This window comes from Stegodyphus dumicola, chromosome 10 (assembly GCF_044657685.1).
Source record: "Stegodyphus dumicola isolate Sdum_Otavi_A_Nest chromosome 10, ASM4465768v1".
Taxonomy (NCBI): domain Eukaryota; kingdom Metazoa; phylum Arthropoda; class Arachnida; order Araneae; family Eresidae; genus Stegodyphus; species Stegodyphus dumicola.
Genome location: NC_140777.1, coordinates 89,387,540 through 89,406,795, shown reverse-complemented (window position 1 = coordinate 89,406,795; position 19,256 = coordinate 89,387,540). Strand labels below are relative to the sequence as shown.

At 30.1% G+C, this 19,256-nt stretch overlaps 1 protein-coding gene across 2 annotated transcripts in view; it reads left to right on the top strand.

Annotated features, from left to right (window-relative positions):
* Sos (Son of sevenless guanine nucleotide exchange factor) overlaps nt 1-19,256 on the top strand; it is an 85,296-nt gene that overhangs the window by 43,962 nt on the left and 22,078 nt on the right. For both annotated transcript variants that reach the window (XM_035358762.2, XM_035358761.2), the window contains exons 9-14: nt 3,407-3,505; nt 5,032-5,159; nt 9,076-9,206; nt 10,713-10,904; nt 14,488-14,605; nt 16,080-16,163. In XM_035358762.2, the coding sequence (XP_035214653.2) occupies nt 3,407-3,505; nt 5,032-5,159; nt 9,076-9,206; nt 10,713-10,904; nt 14,488-14,605; nt 16,080-16,163 (752 nt within the window). The remainder of the gene's footprint in view (nt 1-3,406; nt 3,506-5,031; nt 5,160-9,075; nt 9,207-10,712; nt 10,905-14,487; nt 14,606-16,079; nt 16,164-19,256) is intronic.

Sequence of the window (19,256 nt, the reverse complement as noted above, 5' to 3'; positions counted from 1 at the left end):
AGTATCACACACACACATATATATATATATAAAACCTCCCAGTGGGGAAGATGCTGGCATGTTGCGCAACTGTCCCACAGGTCCAGAATTCAATTCCCGTGCTGGGCAAGGCTGACTCAGCCTTTCATCCTTTAAGTGAGTTGATAAAATAAGTACCAAGTTCGCACTGGGACTAAACACCAGGGGTTCTGCGACAAGCTCACCGGTTGTCCAGGGCATATGCTGATGCACTCCGGGGCCCAAAGGTCAAGAAAACAGAAAAAAAAAATGCATTGCGCCACTGAATTATATATATAAAACTAAACTCAGTGGCGCAACTAAACTCAGAGTAGGTACATATACATATATATATATATATATACCTACTCTGTTACTCAGCTCCCTGAGCTCAGTTTTTTTTTTAGTCTTATATGTTGATAAATTGTGCATTTTTTGCTTTAAAAACCATTGAATTATGTTGTTATCTTCCAGTTAAGGTTTTTATGCCTTTAGTTAATCTGCATGAAATAGTTGTAGAATTATCAGCAATTTAAAAGTTGTTTAAATTCGGCTAAGCCTCATTTTTTTTAACCATAGCAACCATATTCGTTTGCATTTGAAACTTATCAGAATAGTAAATTAATAGTACCTCAAATAATAAATTATCAGAGGAAATAAACATTTCTGCACCTTCAGTGTTTTTTTGCCAAGTGGGACCAAAAATAAACTTTCAGTTTTGTGCACCGAAAAATCTGCCTTATTGCCTGCAGACCGAATTGCTTGTTTGTGCATAGAAACTCTAATTTCAATTGGTTTTTTTTTTTTTTTTTTTTTTTTAAATTGTTTTAATTGTATCTGGTGTTTTATATTTTTCCTATATCTTTCAATCTTTAATGAAGATATTTTGAAGTTTTATGTATTTTTGCCTTCCTGCAAAGTGAGAACTGAATTGATTGAATGAGAAATCTATCTTTAATGAAATTCAGGGAAATAAGTTTAAATGAAATGCATCAAAAAATCTTCCATACAAAGTCATGTGGTGTCCCCATCAGATTCTTTGCTTCACATTCCTTGAAATTTATGTGTGCATTTTATATTTCATTGGTTAATTCGCATGCAGCGCCATTGAGAAGAAGCATTCCTCCCTTCTGTCACATCCTAGCAAACAGTAGGATACAGCAAAAAATCTTTACACAAGCATGTCCCTGCCACTTGATGCACTAAAGATCATTTTGGCCCGTGGTTATAGGTATTTGTCCACTCTTGATTTAAATGAATGTCAGCTGTGAGTAATTGTAGATATTTGGCTCTTTCCAAGGATTTAAATTTCCATAGAATGTAGTATTAAGGATATAGACAAATTATTATTATTATTGGATATGTTAATTAGAAAAAGTAGGGTAGTCCAAGGATTATTTTACATCTAAGGACCACTGTCTGTCTGATGTAGTCATCATGCTACTGCTAGGCAACTCTTTTCTGATATCACAGACATCATCACCAGAATAAGTACAATCAAAAGCCGTTAATCCTTATTTAAAAGGACTTTGGCGATTCCGGATTATAGATAGATCATCAGTTTAAATCTCGTAAGATGGCATGCAGAACTTCTAAAATTAAAAATATGAAACCGTAATTTATGAAATAAAGAACAATTATGATCTAAAGAGTATCAACATTTACAAAAAAAAAAAAAAAAAAAAAAAAGCTTAATATTTATTTGTTTTACTTTATTAAACATTTCTTTCAATGTAAGTTGTTTAAGTTGCTTCGTTTTATGTGATAATACTTTCTCTTTAATTCTATAAACAGACATAATTTCTTGTTCAGTTACAAAGTTCCGCTGTTAAAGTCCCGTAATTGCTGTGCCGAGAATACCGACTAACTTGTCAATCGAAATTTTTTTGTTTTCACTAACCTCTCTGTCACCTTCTTCATGTCTTTATCCATTTTTTGCAGCAATTCCACTTTTTGTTTGATGGACATCGAAACATACTTTCGTTTTCTCTCTTCCCTCTTCTTTTGTTTTGTTAATTTTACATGTGTTATCTCTACAAATTTTTAGCATACAATTCTGCTGTATTTAATTTGCATGTTTTCGTCTGTTTAATTCTGTATAAACATTCAGAATGTTCTTTTGCATATACCATAAATAAAATTGAATTATTTTTTAATTTATTATTTAATTTTGAAAATCAGTATTATTTGTCAGTATTCTACTTTGTCTTTTATGCATTTCACATTAGTGTTATTTGTGAGATCTTTTGTTTTTCCATACTTTACAAGTGATGATGAATTTTCTTAGTTATCTTTTGATTCCACACATCAGGGTAGTACTAGTGTCTTTTTGTTCTAGACTTCAAGATTTATTTTCATTTCTTTTTTCAGTATTTATATTACTCTTAATATATATGTTCACCTTCTGTGTTAAAAATAATTTGCACCATAAAGAAATGAAATTCCAGATTTCTTCGCAAGATAAATCCCCTTTACAAGATAGTGAGAATTTTAAACTGGTGAAAGAAAATTCTGTTTAAATTTCAGTTTATTTGAAGTTATCATCAGTTAGATTGATGAGTTAATGCATTTCTCATTTTAACCCCTTATATCTGATTGTTATTATTATGTCGAGCTCATATATTGCTACTCCCCCCCCACATGATTTTGCTGTACTAAAACATTTGGAAAGTTATGTATTGAATAATGCAAATTACAGTCTCTCTATATATTATAGTAGGTAAAAGTGTAAGATTTTTTAGAATTTATTAAGAAAAGTGGAGGCAGCAGTACCATGTATGTGAAATCTTTTCTTGTACTTAATTAACTTTAATTAATTTGAAAACTTAATTACTGTTCAAATTCTTCAATAAAAAATGGGTATTTTTTATCTTAGTTTCTGTGAAGTGATTCTTAAGAATTCATATGAGCAATGAAAAAGGTGAAATATTTTTATTAAAGAATAAAAAATAAAATAACAAATTCTTTGCCATTTTCATGAAGGAAGCTAGTATTATTGATCTTCTTCAGTTTCTTTTTGTAATTTCTATTTAAATTATTTTGTGATTATAGCCATTATGTAAATTATTTTTATACAGTTACTTATTATGTGAATTTCACATTGAATGCTTGTTCCGAACTTTTAGTCTGCTCTCTGGAAAATTCTTCCTAATTCATAAAATCATAAACCAATGAAAATTTTTTTATTTAATTTAATAATAGTAGTATTGCTTATTCTGCTGGAGCAATTTACTTTTTCTAAGAAAGTGTACATAATAAAATGGTCATTTAATGTGCAGTAAGATACTTATTTAAACAATTTACAATATTTCTGAAGTTCAAAACATTTACATCATATATTTTTTTAATTAAAAAACAGGTTTTAAAGCAGAGTTTTTATGATGTGCTGAAAGTATTTTTAATGTTGCAGAGTGCTGGCCATGGCTTTACTCAGGCTGTGAAATATGTTTTGCCAAAATTGCTATTAGGACCAGTATTTCATTGTTTTCAGTATTTTGATTTTTTAAAGGTAAGATATTGTTCAAAATTTTATTTATTCAAAAGTTATTTTTAGATTTATTACTTTTGAATGTATATATTTTATGTTTAATACAGAGCCACTATGGTGTAATAGGTAACAAAGACTTTCTGCTCACCCAAAAACAAGCATTTGGTGTAAATCCTGTGTAAGGCTTGGCAGTACATGTATTCCACTTATGGATGTCTTCTGCCTGAGATTGCCTGCTTAATCTACTGACTGAAATGAACCCTGGGCAATGTTCTTAGTGATGACACAACTAAATGACTGATGATTTTAGCATTCTTGATAAATTCTTTCAAGCAAATACCTAACTATTAAGAGGAAAAAGTTTTAGATAACTTTCATTTGCACTGGTGCTAATATTAAATGTAAAACCAGTTGCACGTAATTTTTTTATGGAATGAATTCTGAAAACAATATCTTGCTTCTGAATATCTAGAATCGTTTGTGTGTAGAGAAATGAGTCATTGGTGTGGTTAAATATTTTCATTTTCATGCCAGTTTTTTACTGTTCAGTAACTTATATTTAGGTTCATTCAAATGGAAAGACTCTGAGTATGAAAAAGCTTTGTGATATCAAAGTATTCAAAATTATTTGTGATAATTATAAAAGCAATTATTCCCTTGAACTAATTAAATCATTTGCTTGCTTCATAAATATTTTTGGGTCACCTTTAGTTCCTTTACACCTTTAGTTCCATATACTACTATTATCACCTTTAGTTCCATATACTGTATACTGTAGTAGCTGTTTTGTTGCTCTTTTTTATGGATTTACTTATGCTTTTTTTAATGGTTACAATTGGTAGCTCTTGCTTATTGTTGTATGTTTTAGTATAGAAAGTCTGCATAATTTTAGAGATCTAAAATCCTTTGGTAAAGTTTTCAATATTTAATTGATATCACAATTTGTATGGTTTAGCAAAAATAAAGTTTTAATTTGGTTAATAAATTGATTGTACAACTTGTGAAGCTTGTCTTGGAAAGGAACTTCTGTGAAGTTTTCTTCAAAAAGGGAATTGGTAGAATAATTTCTTCTCACGAGCAGAGCACACATTGCCATTTGACAACCATTGATTTCAGTAATAATTGGAAGATGGAGCAAAATTAGTTTTTAATAGTTTAATTATTTTAGTTGCTTATGGACTTTATATTTTAATTATAATGATTTATAGTGACTCTTTTAATTAATTAAAAAAGAAATTAATGTATTATTTACTCGGATTAATAATGAACTACTTAACTACTAAACTAGATATTCAAAGCATACTTCTTTTTCATTTGGTTTACAAGCTCAGTCTATAAATAATTCGTATGTTGATTATTCTTGTTTGTTTAATATTTTCTGGAACTACAGATTAACACAATATTTGAGAAAATAAAGCCTACCAAAATCTACATAACTTGTATGTGCAACTGTAATTAATAGTAATGTATTCTTTATTTAATGAAGGTTTCATGGTGGTATTTTTTGCTGTAGTCTGTAGACTTGTATTTGCATTGATTTCTTATAGATGTTAAAAAAGCTTACACCTTCTGCTGAAGATCGTGAAAGTTTGGAACAAGCAGAAGGAGTTTTCCAACCCTTAAAAGCCGAATTGGAAAGGCTTTGCAGCAATATATTGCCAAAACGCAAACAAGGGTAAGCAATTATCTTAATTATTAAGGGCAAGCATATTCTTAGTATTCTAACAAATTCTGATTTGTGCATTTGTAAGCAGTGCTTGTTAAATATATTGTGTTGTCTGGAAATTATTGTGGTTTTTTTATAAAGTAGTTTACAGTAACATGCAGATAAAGTTAATGTTATTTATAACATTTTGGGGGGAATGCGTTATACTAACTGATATAACAGCATGCATTTTAAATCAAACTTATCAGAATTGTAGGATGCCATTACCATTTTATGTTGAAGGATAGGAGATGAAAATTAACATTTTTGCACAGTTTATTTATTTTTATTTTTGGAAAATAAGAGAGATGTAGATGCACATAAAGGATTTGTGCTGAATATGTTGATAACGTATTCGTAGTAGCATATGCTAGAACTGATTTCCACTCTGATAATTTTTCAATTCAAGATGTGGCATGTTCTGGTTGACCAACTCAGATTATTGATAACAGTTTAAAATAGTTCAAAGAAGTCGATTCTCTTGTAATTGTATCATGAGCTTGCTGAGAGTCTAAATTCACCCAAAACAAACATTCTGTTTGGAAAAGCTTGGTTTTGAAAAAGTTTTTGCTTAAATGTGAATAAACTTAAAACAGCACACAACACATAAAAGGTAACCGACCTCATTCAAAAGGTCAATTTCAAGTAAGAAACCCAATTTTATTATTATTATTTGATATTTTTAAAAGGTACATTCTTAGCTATCAAAAACTACTTTTCTCTTGATATGTTTATTAGAAGTGGAGATATACAAACTTTTCTGAGAGAGATTATGAACTGGAAGTAACTGTTTGCTGTACTGAAAGTCAAAGTTTAAAGGTGCAGTTTTCACGTTTTTCTATGTTATTTATGAACTAAATCATTTTAAGCATTTCAGTATAATTGGAGAAACTGTCTGGAAAAACTGAATGAAAAAGTATTTTCATTTATTTCATTACGTATTTTCTCATTTTCATTTGTCAACGATGTTTCAGATTTACTGTGTTGTTTCTATTGAGCTTTCGATATTTCTGTTTTGTGTACAAACTTCCTACACTAATTTATCAGCTAAAGATTAATTTATTTTACTGTTTTTTATTATATTTAATAATCAAAAGTTCTAAATATATACATAGTTGTTCAAAAAAGCGAAAATTTTAAAATTTTGCACACTTTTGCACATTGTCACTTAAAATTTTGCACACATATTTTATAATTATTATGCATATTGTAGAGTAGAAGTTAAAAAATCAATCATGTAGTGCTGACTGACAAAGTTAGCCATACATTACTAGTAAATCAATGTTTTCCAATTATTCTACTTCACTGTGTGTTTCTGGTTAGCATATATAACCTAAATCCAAAATTATGTTTTTATCATCAATATTTTCTTGTCAGTGATGGCTGATGTTTCTATTAATTATGACCTAAAATTTTCAGTTTTTTTCATAAGTATCTTAAAATAATGAATTTTTATCATTTTTGTAGTGATTAAGTATGAGGCCATCCATTAAAAATTACATAAATTAAAAAATATAGCAAACATTTTAAAAAACGCCGTTCGAACGAGGTCAGTTACCTAACATAAACCAAGTTATCCATTTTTTTAAATAATTGATAAACTCTTGATGAAAAATATGTTGTTTAAAGTAACATTATATATGAAAGATCATTGTCCAAGCCTGTTGAGCCAGCTCAAGCGTTCATCAAAGGAACATACTATCAATTTGTTCGTTGGGGGGATGTTATAAGTAAAACATGTGTTTTGAACATTACCAAGGAATGATAAGTTCTAGTGTGTATTGTCAATAGCTGTGAAAACTGAAAGATGTTTTTCAACAGGAGCATCCATAATTGGTGAATTGTAAATTTATAAAGTTCCATCTTAACAGTGCTAAACCATAATATTTTCAGTCAATCAGAAATTAGAGCTTGCTTGGAATGTGTTACTGCACCCAGCATATACTCCTGACATTGTGCATCAGACTAGCATTTGTTTCTAATCATGTAAAACTCTTTAGGATATAAAAGCTTCATTTCAGATAGGAGTGTCAAAGCCTGCTTATCCCCCCCCCTGATAAATATCTAAAATTCTTTGAAAATAGAACCATGAAATTCCCTGGAAGATGGCAAATGATTATTGTACAAAATGGTCAATCCATGCTTGAAATTATTTCTTTATATAAGAATTTTTGTGTTTAAATTAAAAAACGAAGTAGTTTCTGGACAGCCTACTAGTTTTTATAATAGGAAGAAAATATATGAAACATAGGCATATAGCTAAATTAATAATGTTAAAGCCTGACAGTTCATCATTAAACTAGCTGGAAAACTCAAGTAACTCAGATGTTTTTAAATTTTAGAAGTTTAATTAAGCAAATGATAGATTTGTGTTATGACTTATCTGACTTGTCTGATAGTGAAATTTACAAATTTTATCTTGGTGAGAAGGATGGAATTACGTTTTTTGTTGACATGGGTCTTAAAAATCTCATAGGTAACAGTGTAACTTATCAAGTTCCATTCCAGTTTTTAAGAATTCCTTGAGAGGTGGCTCCAAGGCCACCCTACCCCTTTTGTCCTACCATGAAGCCCCTTGACAGAAATTTTGATTCAGTGTATTTTAAGTGCCCCCGTGCCATGGAGACACTATTTTTTAAGGTTTTATTTATTTGTGATAAACTATTTTATTATTTTAAAGTAGGATATAAGTTAACTGCTGTTGATCTGTTTTCCCATCACATTTTGAAAAAAAAAAAAAAAAATCATTAAAATTTGGGACCTACCTTCATTGGAACAGCTTGAGGATTATTTTAAAAATTACAGGAATCTGACATCAAGAAAAGTGTGTGTTAATGGCACGGTATGCAACCTTAAAAATAAACCCAGGTGTCCATAATTTGTATATTGATTATTAAGCTAAATTAAGAACTAGGATCTCCACTAATTATCATGATTGACAGGATTTCATAATTGGACTTGACATGAATTCTCTGGCTTTTATATCTGGATGGCCATTTTTTTCACAAAATCTTGCATAATTTAAATATAGGCTTTTAATATTCGAGTTGATAACAGATAAAATGACTAAAAAGGAAGAGAAACATGCCAATCTAAAACTTAAAATGAGGTAAAACAGCAGTCTTATTTAAAAGTTATGCCAAAATAAGGTTGCTGCTTTGCCTAATTTTACGTACTTTTGTAATTTTAAATCAAAGATTTCTTCTTCCATTTATTTGGATTTTCTATCATTAATTGCATTTTATGTAAGCCCCAGCATTCATTGGCATTGGTGAAGCTGCTTTTTTTGTGTGGGGGGGGGTATAAAGGAGACCAGTCAGCATTTACGCTTGGTGAAAGAAAAATCATGACAGTTACCACAGTGTCTGCTGTGAGGGAAGTAACAGTGGATAAAACTAATAATGTTTCTTTACTTTTGTGATGAAAAGTATTCAGACACTCCCAGAAGTAGTAAATTAGTTCACTGATGCAACAGTTTATGCCAAAGTGGATATAAAAAGAAACATCGTTTTTTAGAGATAGCATAGCAAATCTTTTAATACAAAATGAGGCACGTCAGTTAAAAAATGAGTTTGAAAGAGATGTGATCATTTATGTCCGTTGTGAAATATCCTTTCATGAAACTTGAGAATGTCAAAGATGGTGCAATATTGTGAAAAAATTGTACCTATTTGACCAAGGTTAGGTTGATGGTATTGTTTGATAAAAGAAACTATAGTATGCTTCATTAAAGAGGATATCTTAATATAAAGATTATTTCAAATAAATAGCACAGGAAATATTTATTTTTATTGGGGAAATGCTGATTTTTTTTTAATTAATTGAATAGCTTTCTGTTAAAATGGAAATTTTTAAATATCTTATATATATATATTTTATATTTTAGCGAAGCATTTTCACGAATGTACTCTAGAACTAACCGTCAAGCTTCCATCCAAAAAATGAATGAACTTCAGAGAAGTATTGATGGCTGGGAAGGAAAGGATATTGGTCAATGTTGCAATGATTTTGTAATGGGTAATGTTATAATTTTGTTAATTATATTTTTCTTAATATATTATATATTTGTTGTGAAATTATGCATAGCAGAAATTCTTTTACGTTTTGAAACAAACTGTAATTATTCAAAATTGTGTAAATAGTTCTTTTTCCAAAAAAAGTTCTTCCACTTTATGAAAGTTTTCACAAAGCATTTGTGTGAAAATATTTTAAAGTGAAAGAAAAAGATAGTTTAATTTTAGAATTTTAAATGATTAGTTTAATATGAGAATTTATTTTATATATATATTTTTAGAGCGGTACTAGAAATTACCTATGAAGTTGTATGTATTCATGCACACATAAACATTTCTTTATAGACAGTAAGACCATCTTGCAACACTGCCTTAAACTTTTATGTTGTTTTCACAATTAGAGTTATATTTTTCAGTCATCGTGTAATGCAAATGCTGATGATATCTTTCCTCTTTGCATTTTTTCATAAAAAAGCAAAAAATCTTTAGATTTCCTTCATACCCTCCTTTCCCCCCTGAAAATACCCAGATAGATCATCTTATAAAGATGAATTAGTATAAAATGAGCTTTCATAAAGTAAAGAATTCTTATATCCTATTTTTTCTAAATTATTTCTATATCACAGAGATTTTTAACTTTGTTAAACTAGAGGCAGATTAGAAGTCCATAATGCAAGAGAACATATTCAGGGATAGTTTAGTTTCCTTTACATGGTATATAGTTTTCTTTACATGGTAACCCCAAGTGATCCGTGATGATTAGTTGTTTTATATCATGTGACAGAAAAATTATACTAAACAGTTTTTTTTTTCCCCTCCAAAATGTTTGAATATGTGATAGGACTTTAAGTTATGATGCTGGTAGTGAAATTACTGAATGCATTGTACTGTAACAGAACCATTAATTCCGGCCTGTTAATTTTAGAGTTTTTTAAATCATGATTTCGCTCAGTTATTCGTATTGTGTGTGTATATATATATATATATATATATATTCATATTGTGTGTATATATATATATATATATATATATATATATATATTGATGACTTTTCTGCACTAAAGTGCTGGCAAAGATATGCTATCTTACTGTTTTGGTTTCTGTGCTTCATTCATTCATCTTTCAGTTTGATTCTTTGTGAGATTTTGTCAGTATTTATTGTTGTTTTATTGAGAAATGAAGGACTGAGTTTCTTACTATCTTCTTCATTTTCATTGTGGGAAAATGCAAAGTGTCCCTCTCTTTTCTCAACTATGAATTGTTTTGTCCTGTCTTCATCTAATTTGTTGATATCCCTCCTTTTTATATTATAAATTCCGCGGAAAAATATTGAAAATGCATCCTTTGTTGAAAAATACCATAAAAAATATGACAGAACTATAAGTTCTATCTCATTAACTATACATAAGTGCTACACTATATATTAATCTTTAATGATAAGAGTGCAATTTTACCTTGATTTAACATTTGAAATTGTTATCAATATGTATGATGTATTTTTGAAATATAGATGGTATTCTTGGAAAAGTTGGTTCTGGTCGCCGTTTAACAGAAAGACAAGTATTTCTGTTTGATGGATTGATGATCCTGTGCAAGCCAAATAATAAACGCTCAAGTGTTACAGGCCCAGTAGCTGAATACCGCTTTAAAGAAAAATATTACCTCAGAAAAATAGAAATTATTGATCGAGAAGATACAGATGGTAAGTCCATTTATTTTATTGTTGACTAGATTTTCATTGAACTGATTGCATATTTTAAATGATTCAAATAGCTGTACTTAAAGTTATAATGTTCAAGATGTGATTTAATATATTGGCCTATTATGTTATAAGATTGTCTTATTTAATAATTTTTTACCCTTATTTCATTTATTCAGGAAGCTGTAGACACAAGTTATCTTTATTATAATTCTTGTGGTATATTAGCTGATATTTTGGAAAAACCAAATCATTGGCCTATTGAGTTCTGAAAATTGTTTATGTGATATTTATAAGGATGGCTTTTTTCAACTCTCAATTTCATCTTCAACCGTTGATCTTACATATACTTTTCTTATGTGCATATAAAAGTAATTCTTGCTCAAAACATAACAAATTAAATAATTATCTTCAGAAAATCTTATTTCTCCCTCTTCCTCAGGGATCACTGCCTTGATGAGCACTGAATTCATGACACAAGGGCGTCGGTGTTTTTCTCTTTGCATTTCTCCTCTTATTGTATGTTATTCTGTCCTTTCTCCCATGTGGTTTAAACTGCTGAGGCTGTGACTCACATGAGATGCTTTTATATACCTTTTATATCTGGCTTTCTATGGGGAGAAAACTGTCTGCATGTTTGTCTTGCATGCAGAACTGTAAGGCTTGAAAGGAGGATTCTGATAGTTAAAGGGAAATGTATTCTCAACATACTGTTTTGCCTTCTGCTTCAGTTTAAATGAGAAGTACTTACTGGTTCCCCACAAGTCTTGTTTGGCTAGTCTCTAGACCTTAGTGTCAGTGGCTTGGGGATAAGTGAGTGGGAATTCCTGCTTTTGAGAAAGATGACCATGTCCTGGGCATGGTCTCCATAGAAAGCCAGATATAAAAGGTACGTAAAAACATCTCATGGTGAGTCACAGCCTCAGAAGTATAAACCACATGGGAGAAAGGAAAGAGTAACATACAATAACATGTTCTTTTAAAGAACATATAGGACATTTTGGAGAAGTTTTCTTTTAAAGAACATATAGGACCAGTTAGTCCTAACTCAGGAATCTGTGTTCCCCTATTGAGATCCATGATGAATAGGGTGGTTTGATCTGAACCTGAATCTAAAACATCTGTGTCATCTTTAACTTTTTAATTTGTAATCTAAGCATCACACTGAAGCAAATGCGAATAATTTATATATTGACTCACTTCTAGGTTTTTTATTAATAAGCAATTCAGAAGGCCAGCTAAGCAAAATGTCACCTTCCTGAATAAGTTCATTCTGTCTTTAGTGGGCAAATCTTATAATATCAAACAACTTGAATCCAGGGAAATTCTCATAGAGGTTATTGGTACCTGGCAGTCAGTGAATCTTCTAAATATAACACCAGTATTGGAGCCTCAGTCCAGAATCTTTTAAAATTTTCCCAGACTTTATGTCAGCTTTTGAGGAGGAATTTGTAACAGAGCTTGAAGATCAAATTGGTTTTGGAACTTGGAGGTTATAATTTGGAGAAGATGGTCTGTTACTTCCCACTAACCATATTTTACATTAAAGATGTTGATCTTTATGAAGAAAAATGTGTTTTTATTATTATTATTATTATTATTATTATTATTATTTCTATTGCCCTGTTTGGCCATTCATGCCAAAACAAATGTTACTTTCAGTGCTAGTGATTTTAGCATACAGCTTTCTTGGTAGCCCCATATGGGCAAAATGTTCTGTTGTTGGTCATGAAAGTGAAAACTGCAGTCTGCTGCCATCTGCAGTGACAACAATTACCTGCTAATGTTTCTTTCTGTCAAGCTTCCTTCAGAGAAATTCCCATTGTATTCAGCTCTTCTAACTTGGAATGTTATCGTCGCTGTTTTACCATGTTTAAGCTGAAAAGAGGTTTGTTGGAGACATAGGTTTTGCCCAGGCGGTGTCAGTTAAGAAATATTCCCACAGTTAAGCCAAAAAAAGGTGTGAAATCCTCCAGCTATGGCTTACTGCACTTATGAATTGCATTTGCAGACTGTTTGAAGAAGTAATAAATTGCTGCCTTTTTTACTACTTAGAACAACAATCTCACCATATCAGAGTGGTTTCGTTTCCATAAAGGTAAAATGGCCACGAATAATACGCTCCTTTTGGAAACCTCCGTTTGTAAAGCCTTCACAAAAAAAAGTTTTTTTTTAAATTGAAAAGGCTTATGATAAGACATGGAAATACGTCATTTTATATGCCTAGAACTTGCATAGTAGCATGCAAGTTTCATACATAATTCTTTTTAAGGCTAGGAATTTTCAAATAAGGATTGGCTTTGTGTTATCAAATGTTTTTTATTCAGAAGAGGTAGTGTCTCATGGCTGCATCCCTAGTGTTACATTTTATAGCGTAAAAGTAAACTCCATTTAAGAGAACTGCCTCGTATGGTTCCAGGATCACTATGTGATGATGACCTTCCGATAAGCTGTGCATTGCAGATATGAAATTTGTGGAAAGACAGTCACAGACTCCTCTTAACAGGATCCAGAGATGGTTAAAAAAAAAAAATAAATAAAAATAAATAAATAAATAAATAAATAAAATAACAGGATCCAGAGATGGTGTGGATGTATATTTTCAAAACAGAAGATTATATGCAGATAAACATTTGCAAAAAGCATATTATTGATTCCTGTGGTGTCCAAGATGAAGTTCAAGTGTGATGTTTGACAAAAACTGACCTTTCTTTTTCATGTCAAAAGAAATGTTTCAAAACACTGAATATTTTTAAAGTTGCGGTGAATACTTCTTGGGTACAGATAGATGCACATTGCTCTACATTTAGAGAACACTCATCTATTTGAGATTGAATTATAGGTGAAAGATCTGTGATTTGGCATGACTGTTTGTGTTACTGAAATGGGATCTTGTTTGTCATCAAACTCTGCGGCTATATTCTGGATAGTTAGAATGTTTTTAGTCCAAAGTCTGTATGTTGATTGTTATAAACAACTGATTGAGATGGGGACATCTGTCTCTTTGACCATTGTTTCAATATATTATTGCTACTTGTCCATCCTAATAAGGTTACTTTGCTTGATGGCATGTACAGGCTCGTGTTTGAAGCTTAATCGTCTTGTGTGAGTAACAGTATTGAAACTTGTATGAAAACTACCAAAACATTGGCAGAAAATCATAGATTTGAGTAGTGATTACTATCCGCAATAAAAGTACTGCTCAATTTTTTTCCTAACTTTATTAAGTTTTTTTAGCCGAAAACTTTCATTATAATCAAATATTTTCTTTGTGCAGTTTTATAAGGTATAATAAACTGTTAAACATTACTGTTTATATGACTGTTTTTAAATAGTGTATATAATAAATGTATATAGTATAACAGCATGGAGGAGTATAATGTGCAGCATATTTCATGTAAAATTTGTTGTAAGGAATTTAGTTTTTTTTTTTTTTTTTTTTTTTCCCCCATTCATGTAAGTATTAGTATTATATTAAAGGTGATTTTGAAATATTGAAAGAAATTTATTTTCATATTGTCACAAAATATTTGATCATTATTATTGTTGTTTGCATTGTATCTTTGAATTTTATTCTTTATTTCAGAACTGAAAAATGCATTTGAAATTGCTCCACGTGACCAGTTGCATATTATATTATTTGCCAAAACTGCGGAAGAAAAAAGCAACTGGATGGCAAATTTAATTATGTTAAATACAAAAAGGTACTTTTAATTCCATAAATAATATTAAAAACAGCTATATTTTTAAAGCTTTTTAAATATTGTATGAATTTGAATACATATATTTGAACCATTTTTGAATTCATAATTTATTAAAAATTTGGCTATGGTTATTGTGATGCTAATACTTTCAAAGGTATATTTTTAAAGCTTTTTAAATATTTTATGAATTTGAATACATATATTTGAACCATTTTTGAATTCATAATTTATTAAAAATTTGGCTATGGTTATTGTGATGCTAATACTTTCAAAGGTATAATTCCATAATAATGTGCCCCTCACACTGTAACCACCAAAATTGCATAAAATGCCAGATGTGGTTACTTTTTATTTTTGACAACACTTTAGTAAACTAATAAACTAAGTGCAAAAGGTAAGCTGAAACTGAAATTTTTTGTCTTTCTGCACATTGCATTCTTGTGGATTAAAAATCATCCATTTCCTGTGTTGAATAAAACAGAATGACAATGAATTTTGAATTAATATATATATATATATTGCAGGTGTTTGAAAAAGCCTAAATAGTAAGCTGAATTTGTACCTATTTTTTTCCATATTTGTGTGTTGTAAAAATTATAAATATAACCAAGAAGATATTTTTTCCACGTTTTTAAAGTGTTTCGAAATTGTATGCAAGCTATAGATTGATAATCAAGAAAGAAACTAAATGCATGTTTTTAAATATATTTGTTTTATTCTTATTTGAGGTTTCTTGCTTTTTTAATTTTATTGATTGATTGCAGTTTTATGGAATCCAGAAGTACTCTAGCATTTTGAAAATGAGTGTTATTTTTGGCACATTAGCTTGGTGAATTTTTTTAAATTTTCAAGGGGTACCATGTTATGGAAAAAACCCATTTTCAGAAAATATGGGATTTTAATCACCTATTCAGAAATTGCTTCAAATCTTTTGTTCAATAAAGTTCTCGTAAAGGGCTTCTTTGGCAGTGCTTATATTTGTAATAAGTATTACAGGATTGTTATTTTATTTTCTTATCTGTACTTTGAATGTTTGGCAGATTTAGTAAATTTTTTAATCTATATATCAATATACTTACATAAAAATGCTTTAAAAGCAGTTTAACAAAATGTTAAATGTGTATTTTTCATAGTTATGTAGCCAGTTTTTCCTTTCTTACATTGCAGCAATAAAATTCCTAATATCAAGTGAGAGTTTAAGGGCTTCTCTACTTCCTTAAGAGTTATTGATATTTTATTTTCTTTAAGAGTATGGATATTTTAACAGTTCTAACTTATTTCATAATCTTCTCTAACCTTTTTGAAAATGTAATGCTGTATGTTAATAAAACTTATTTAATACAATTTCAAAAATTTTAGATATTATTATGCATATGGTTATAAATTTTATTCAAATTATTATTCATTTAAAGCATATTTTTTATATAATTATTATTTTATATGTAATAAAATTTCTCTTTATCATACATTTCAGTATGTTAGAACGAACTCTTGATAGCATTTTATTGGATGAAGAAAAGAAACACCCTCTTCGACTCCCTTCTCCGGAAGAATATAGGTAAAATTAATTTTTAATGCAGTAGCTGCCCTTTGGTTTTAAATGTATTGAGAAATTGGACAAAAAGTATTAAGTACTTTTTACTGTATGAATAATTAGGTGGAAAAAGTTTTTTAGCCCAAAATTGCATTTTGCCTTAAAATGGCATTTGGCGTTATTTCACTTTCTGCATTGATTCACTTTTCAAATTATTGCCACCAAATATTATCACCATGTATTATATTTAAAGGAACTAAATAATGAAAATTTGCAGGAATGTTTCTTGCATTGTGAAAAAACAACAGTACCTAGAGCCATCAAATTTTGAATAATGTAGTCTTCCAACCGAACATGAGCACTTAGAAGACCAAATTTTAAATTTCAATTTGGTTTTATTATCTATTTCAAATTTTTTAACAAGCTCGACGATTTCAAATTGAGCAGTGGCAACAATGTATGGAAAAAAAAGGGGCTATCTCGAGTGCTCGAAACTGTGTATTGGTAATTCTAAACGTGTACTGTTTTGAAATATTTTGTAATATTGCTGTTGAATTGAATTTTATGTGGTTTAAGTGTGAAGACCATGATATTTAATAAATAAAGTTAATACACAAAACATTATAAAAAAAACTCCCTTTGGGCTGTAATATAAAATCTGAAAGCTCTGAGATTTTCAGATATATGTGAATTTATGTATAGGGAATTTCTGAAATGTGGCATACAGTCAAAAGTCATTAATCCGGACTCATCGGGACTTCGGCGATTCTGGATTATTGATTTTTCCGGATTATAGATCATCAGTTTAAATCAGGTAAAATGGCATGCACAAATTATAAAATTAAAAATATGAAACCGTAATTCATGAAATAAAGAACAATTATGATCTAAAGGGTATCAAAATTTACAGAAAAAAAAAGCTTAATATTTATTTGTTTACTTTACTTTCTTCGCTATCGGAAGTGAATTATAATGACGAGGAATATGATTTAAATCATATCAAAGACGGAGTACATCGAGATGAAATACTACATTTAGTAAGAAATTATAAGCCAAATAAAATAAAAACATCTGCCCTGAAGATAAGGATAGTGCTGACAGATCAACTTCCAATTCATTGCACGCAGAGCAGCGAGAAATTGATAAACAGATTTCGGAATGGTTAGATAAACAAAGGATATGCCTTTATCCATTTTTTGCAGCAATTCCACTTTTTGTCTAATGGACTTCGAAACATACTTTCGTTTGTAGATCCTTTACATATTAGTAAATATATATCGGAAATTCTATTTGACATAATCGAAAGTTCAAACTTACTTCTATAAAATTGGTCTAACAGTCTGCAAAAATGAAAGAAGAAATTTTCGGTCTAAAATTATAAAAAACATACAAATGCGTTTACGCATGCACAGAAAGTTTGTAGCTTTGACGTCCTGATTATAGATCATTCCGGATTATGGGTGTCTGAATTAACGACTTTTGACTGTATTTGTTATAAGCGATATTAGTACGAAATATGGTTTACATTTTGTAACTGAAGCATACTGATGCTGAGGCATTATAGCTTTCATGACTATTGTCTCTCTCTTTGGGCTTCGGGTCACTAGGTCTTGTAGTGACAATTTGAAAGTAGATTTAATTCCACCTCCTTCTAGATGAGTAGTTGAATTCAGTGGATTTTAAAATCTGATTAGTAGAGCTCTTTCCTTCTTGAGAGGATAGCTCGTCAGAAATATTTGAGAATCCACTGGAAAAACTTCAGAGTAAATACAAATTGACAGTAAAATTTAAAATGTCAAATATTGCAACTTTACAATGGAAACTTGCAGTTTTGTTGAAAGCAATGGGTTTCAAAACCAGAGGTGGAAAAAGGGCGTTAGTGAAATTTGGTCCAGCTGGGCTTGAGCAAGAGATCTCTTCTGCATTGGAACTAGTCGGAGCAAAAGCATTTTCTGTCCACTGTAAGCATTTTTCCCTTGGAGAGGGAAACATCTGAAAACTGCGGTATGGCAGAATAAGATCATAGGTGCCACTGGCTATTGAACTATGTTTTGTACATTTTGAAAATATTGATTCTTTATAGTTATTTCATATTTTGATAAATAAGTGACAAATTATTCCATTTTTCTATTTTTAACAGGGTTCGTAGCGGTCCTTACAAGTGCTTATAAGTCCTTATATTTGAAAATAAAATATAAAGGCCCTTATAGGTGCTTACTTTTTCTTTAAAGCCCTTATTTTTTTGTTTTTAGTGCTTATTTTTTGCTTTTTTTTAATGAACGCGCATTTTTCCCCCGTACCAAAGCCGAAACTAAATAAACAACGCTTCTTCCTTATATGGAACAATGATTCTTTCCGGAAATTTAACGCAGTCTGTTCAAAATTAGAATAAAAAACGCCTCAGATTAGTAAGTCTCTTTCTTTTCCTTTATTTAGTTCTTTATTCTCCGAATACCGGCAGCTGTTGATTCCGATTGTGTAATATCACATGTGGAGGAGTTACGCCGCACATATTGCGCAATAACGTTTGCGGTATTTTGCAGAGATAATTAATTTTGATGTTCAGTCTGAGATTTGTTTATAAACACTTAAAAGAGTTTTACTGTGCTTTCTAAGCAGAATATTTCTAAGTTCCGTCGGTCTATGGTTATACGATGCACATATCGAAATGTCAAAATCATTTATTTAGTCGAGAAATCTAAAGAACGGCTACAATCTCCCCCACTCCTATTTTTCCAGTTACTATCCAGAATATTCGGCAATTTCCGAGTATGCGGGTTATTTGAGCTTTTACTGTGAAAGGATGACAGCAGGAAGCAATTTCCCATCTCCTGATTTCAGAAATGTTCCTCTGTTTTACTTAAATTACTTTACTTGGAATATATGTTAAGGGAAAACTGTTATGCAATGAAAATTTAGAAAATGTTCAGAATTTTGATTTAAGTTAAATTATTTAAATATTAATATGAGTGGAAAAATAAATTGTATTTATTATTAGATGCAAGCGAATACAATTAATATAGCTTATTATTATTTATTTTCTATATTTTGAACTGAAATTTCATCATTAAATCTTGTAATATAGTTTACTAGTTCTGCATAGTTTTTTTTTTCCTC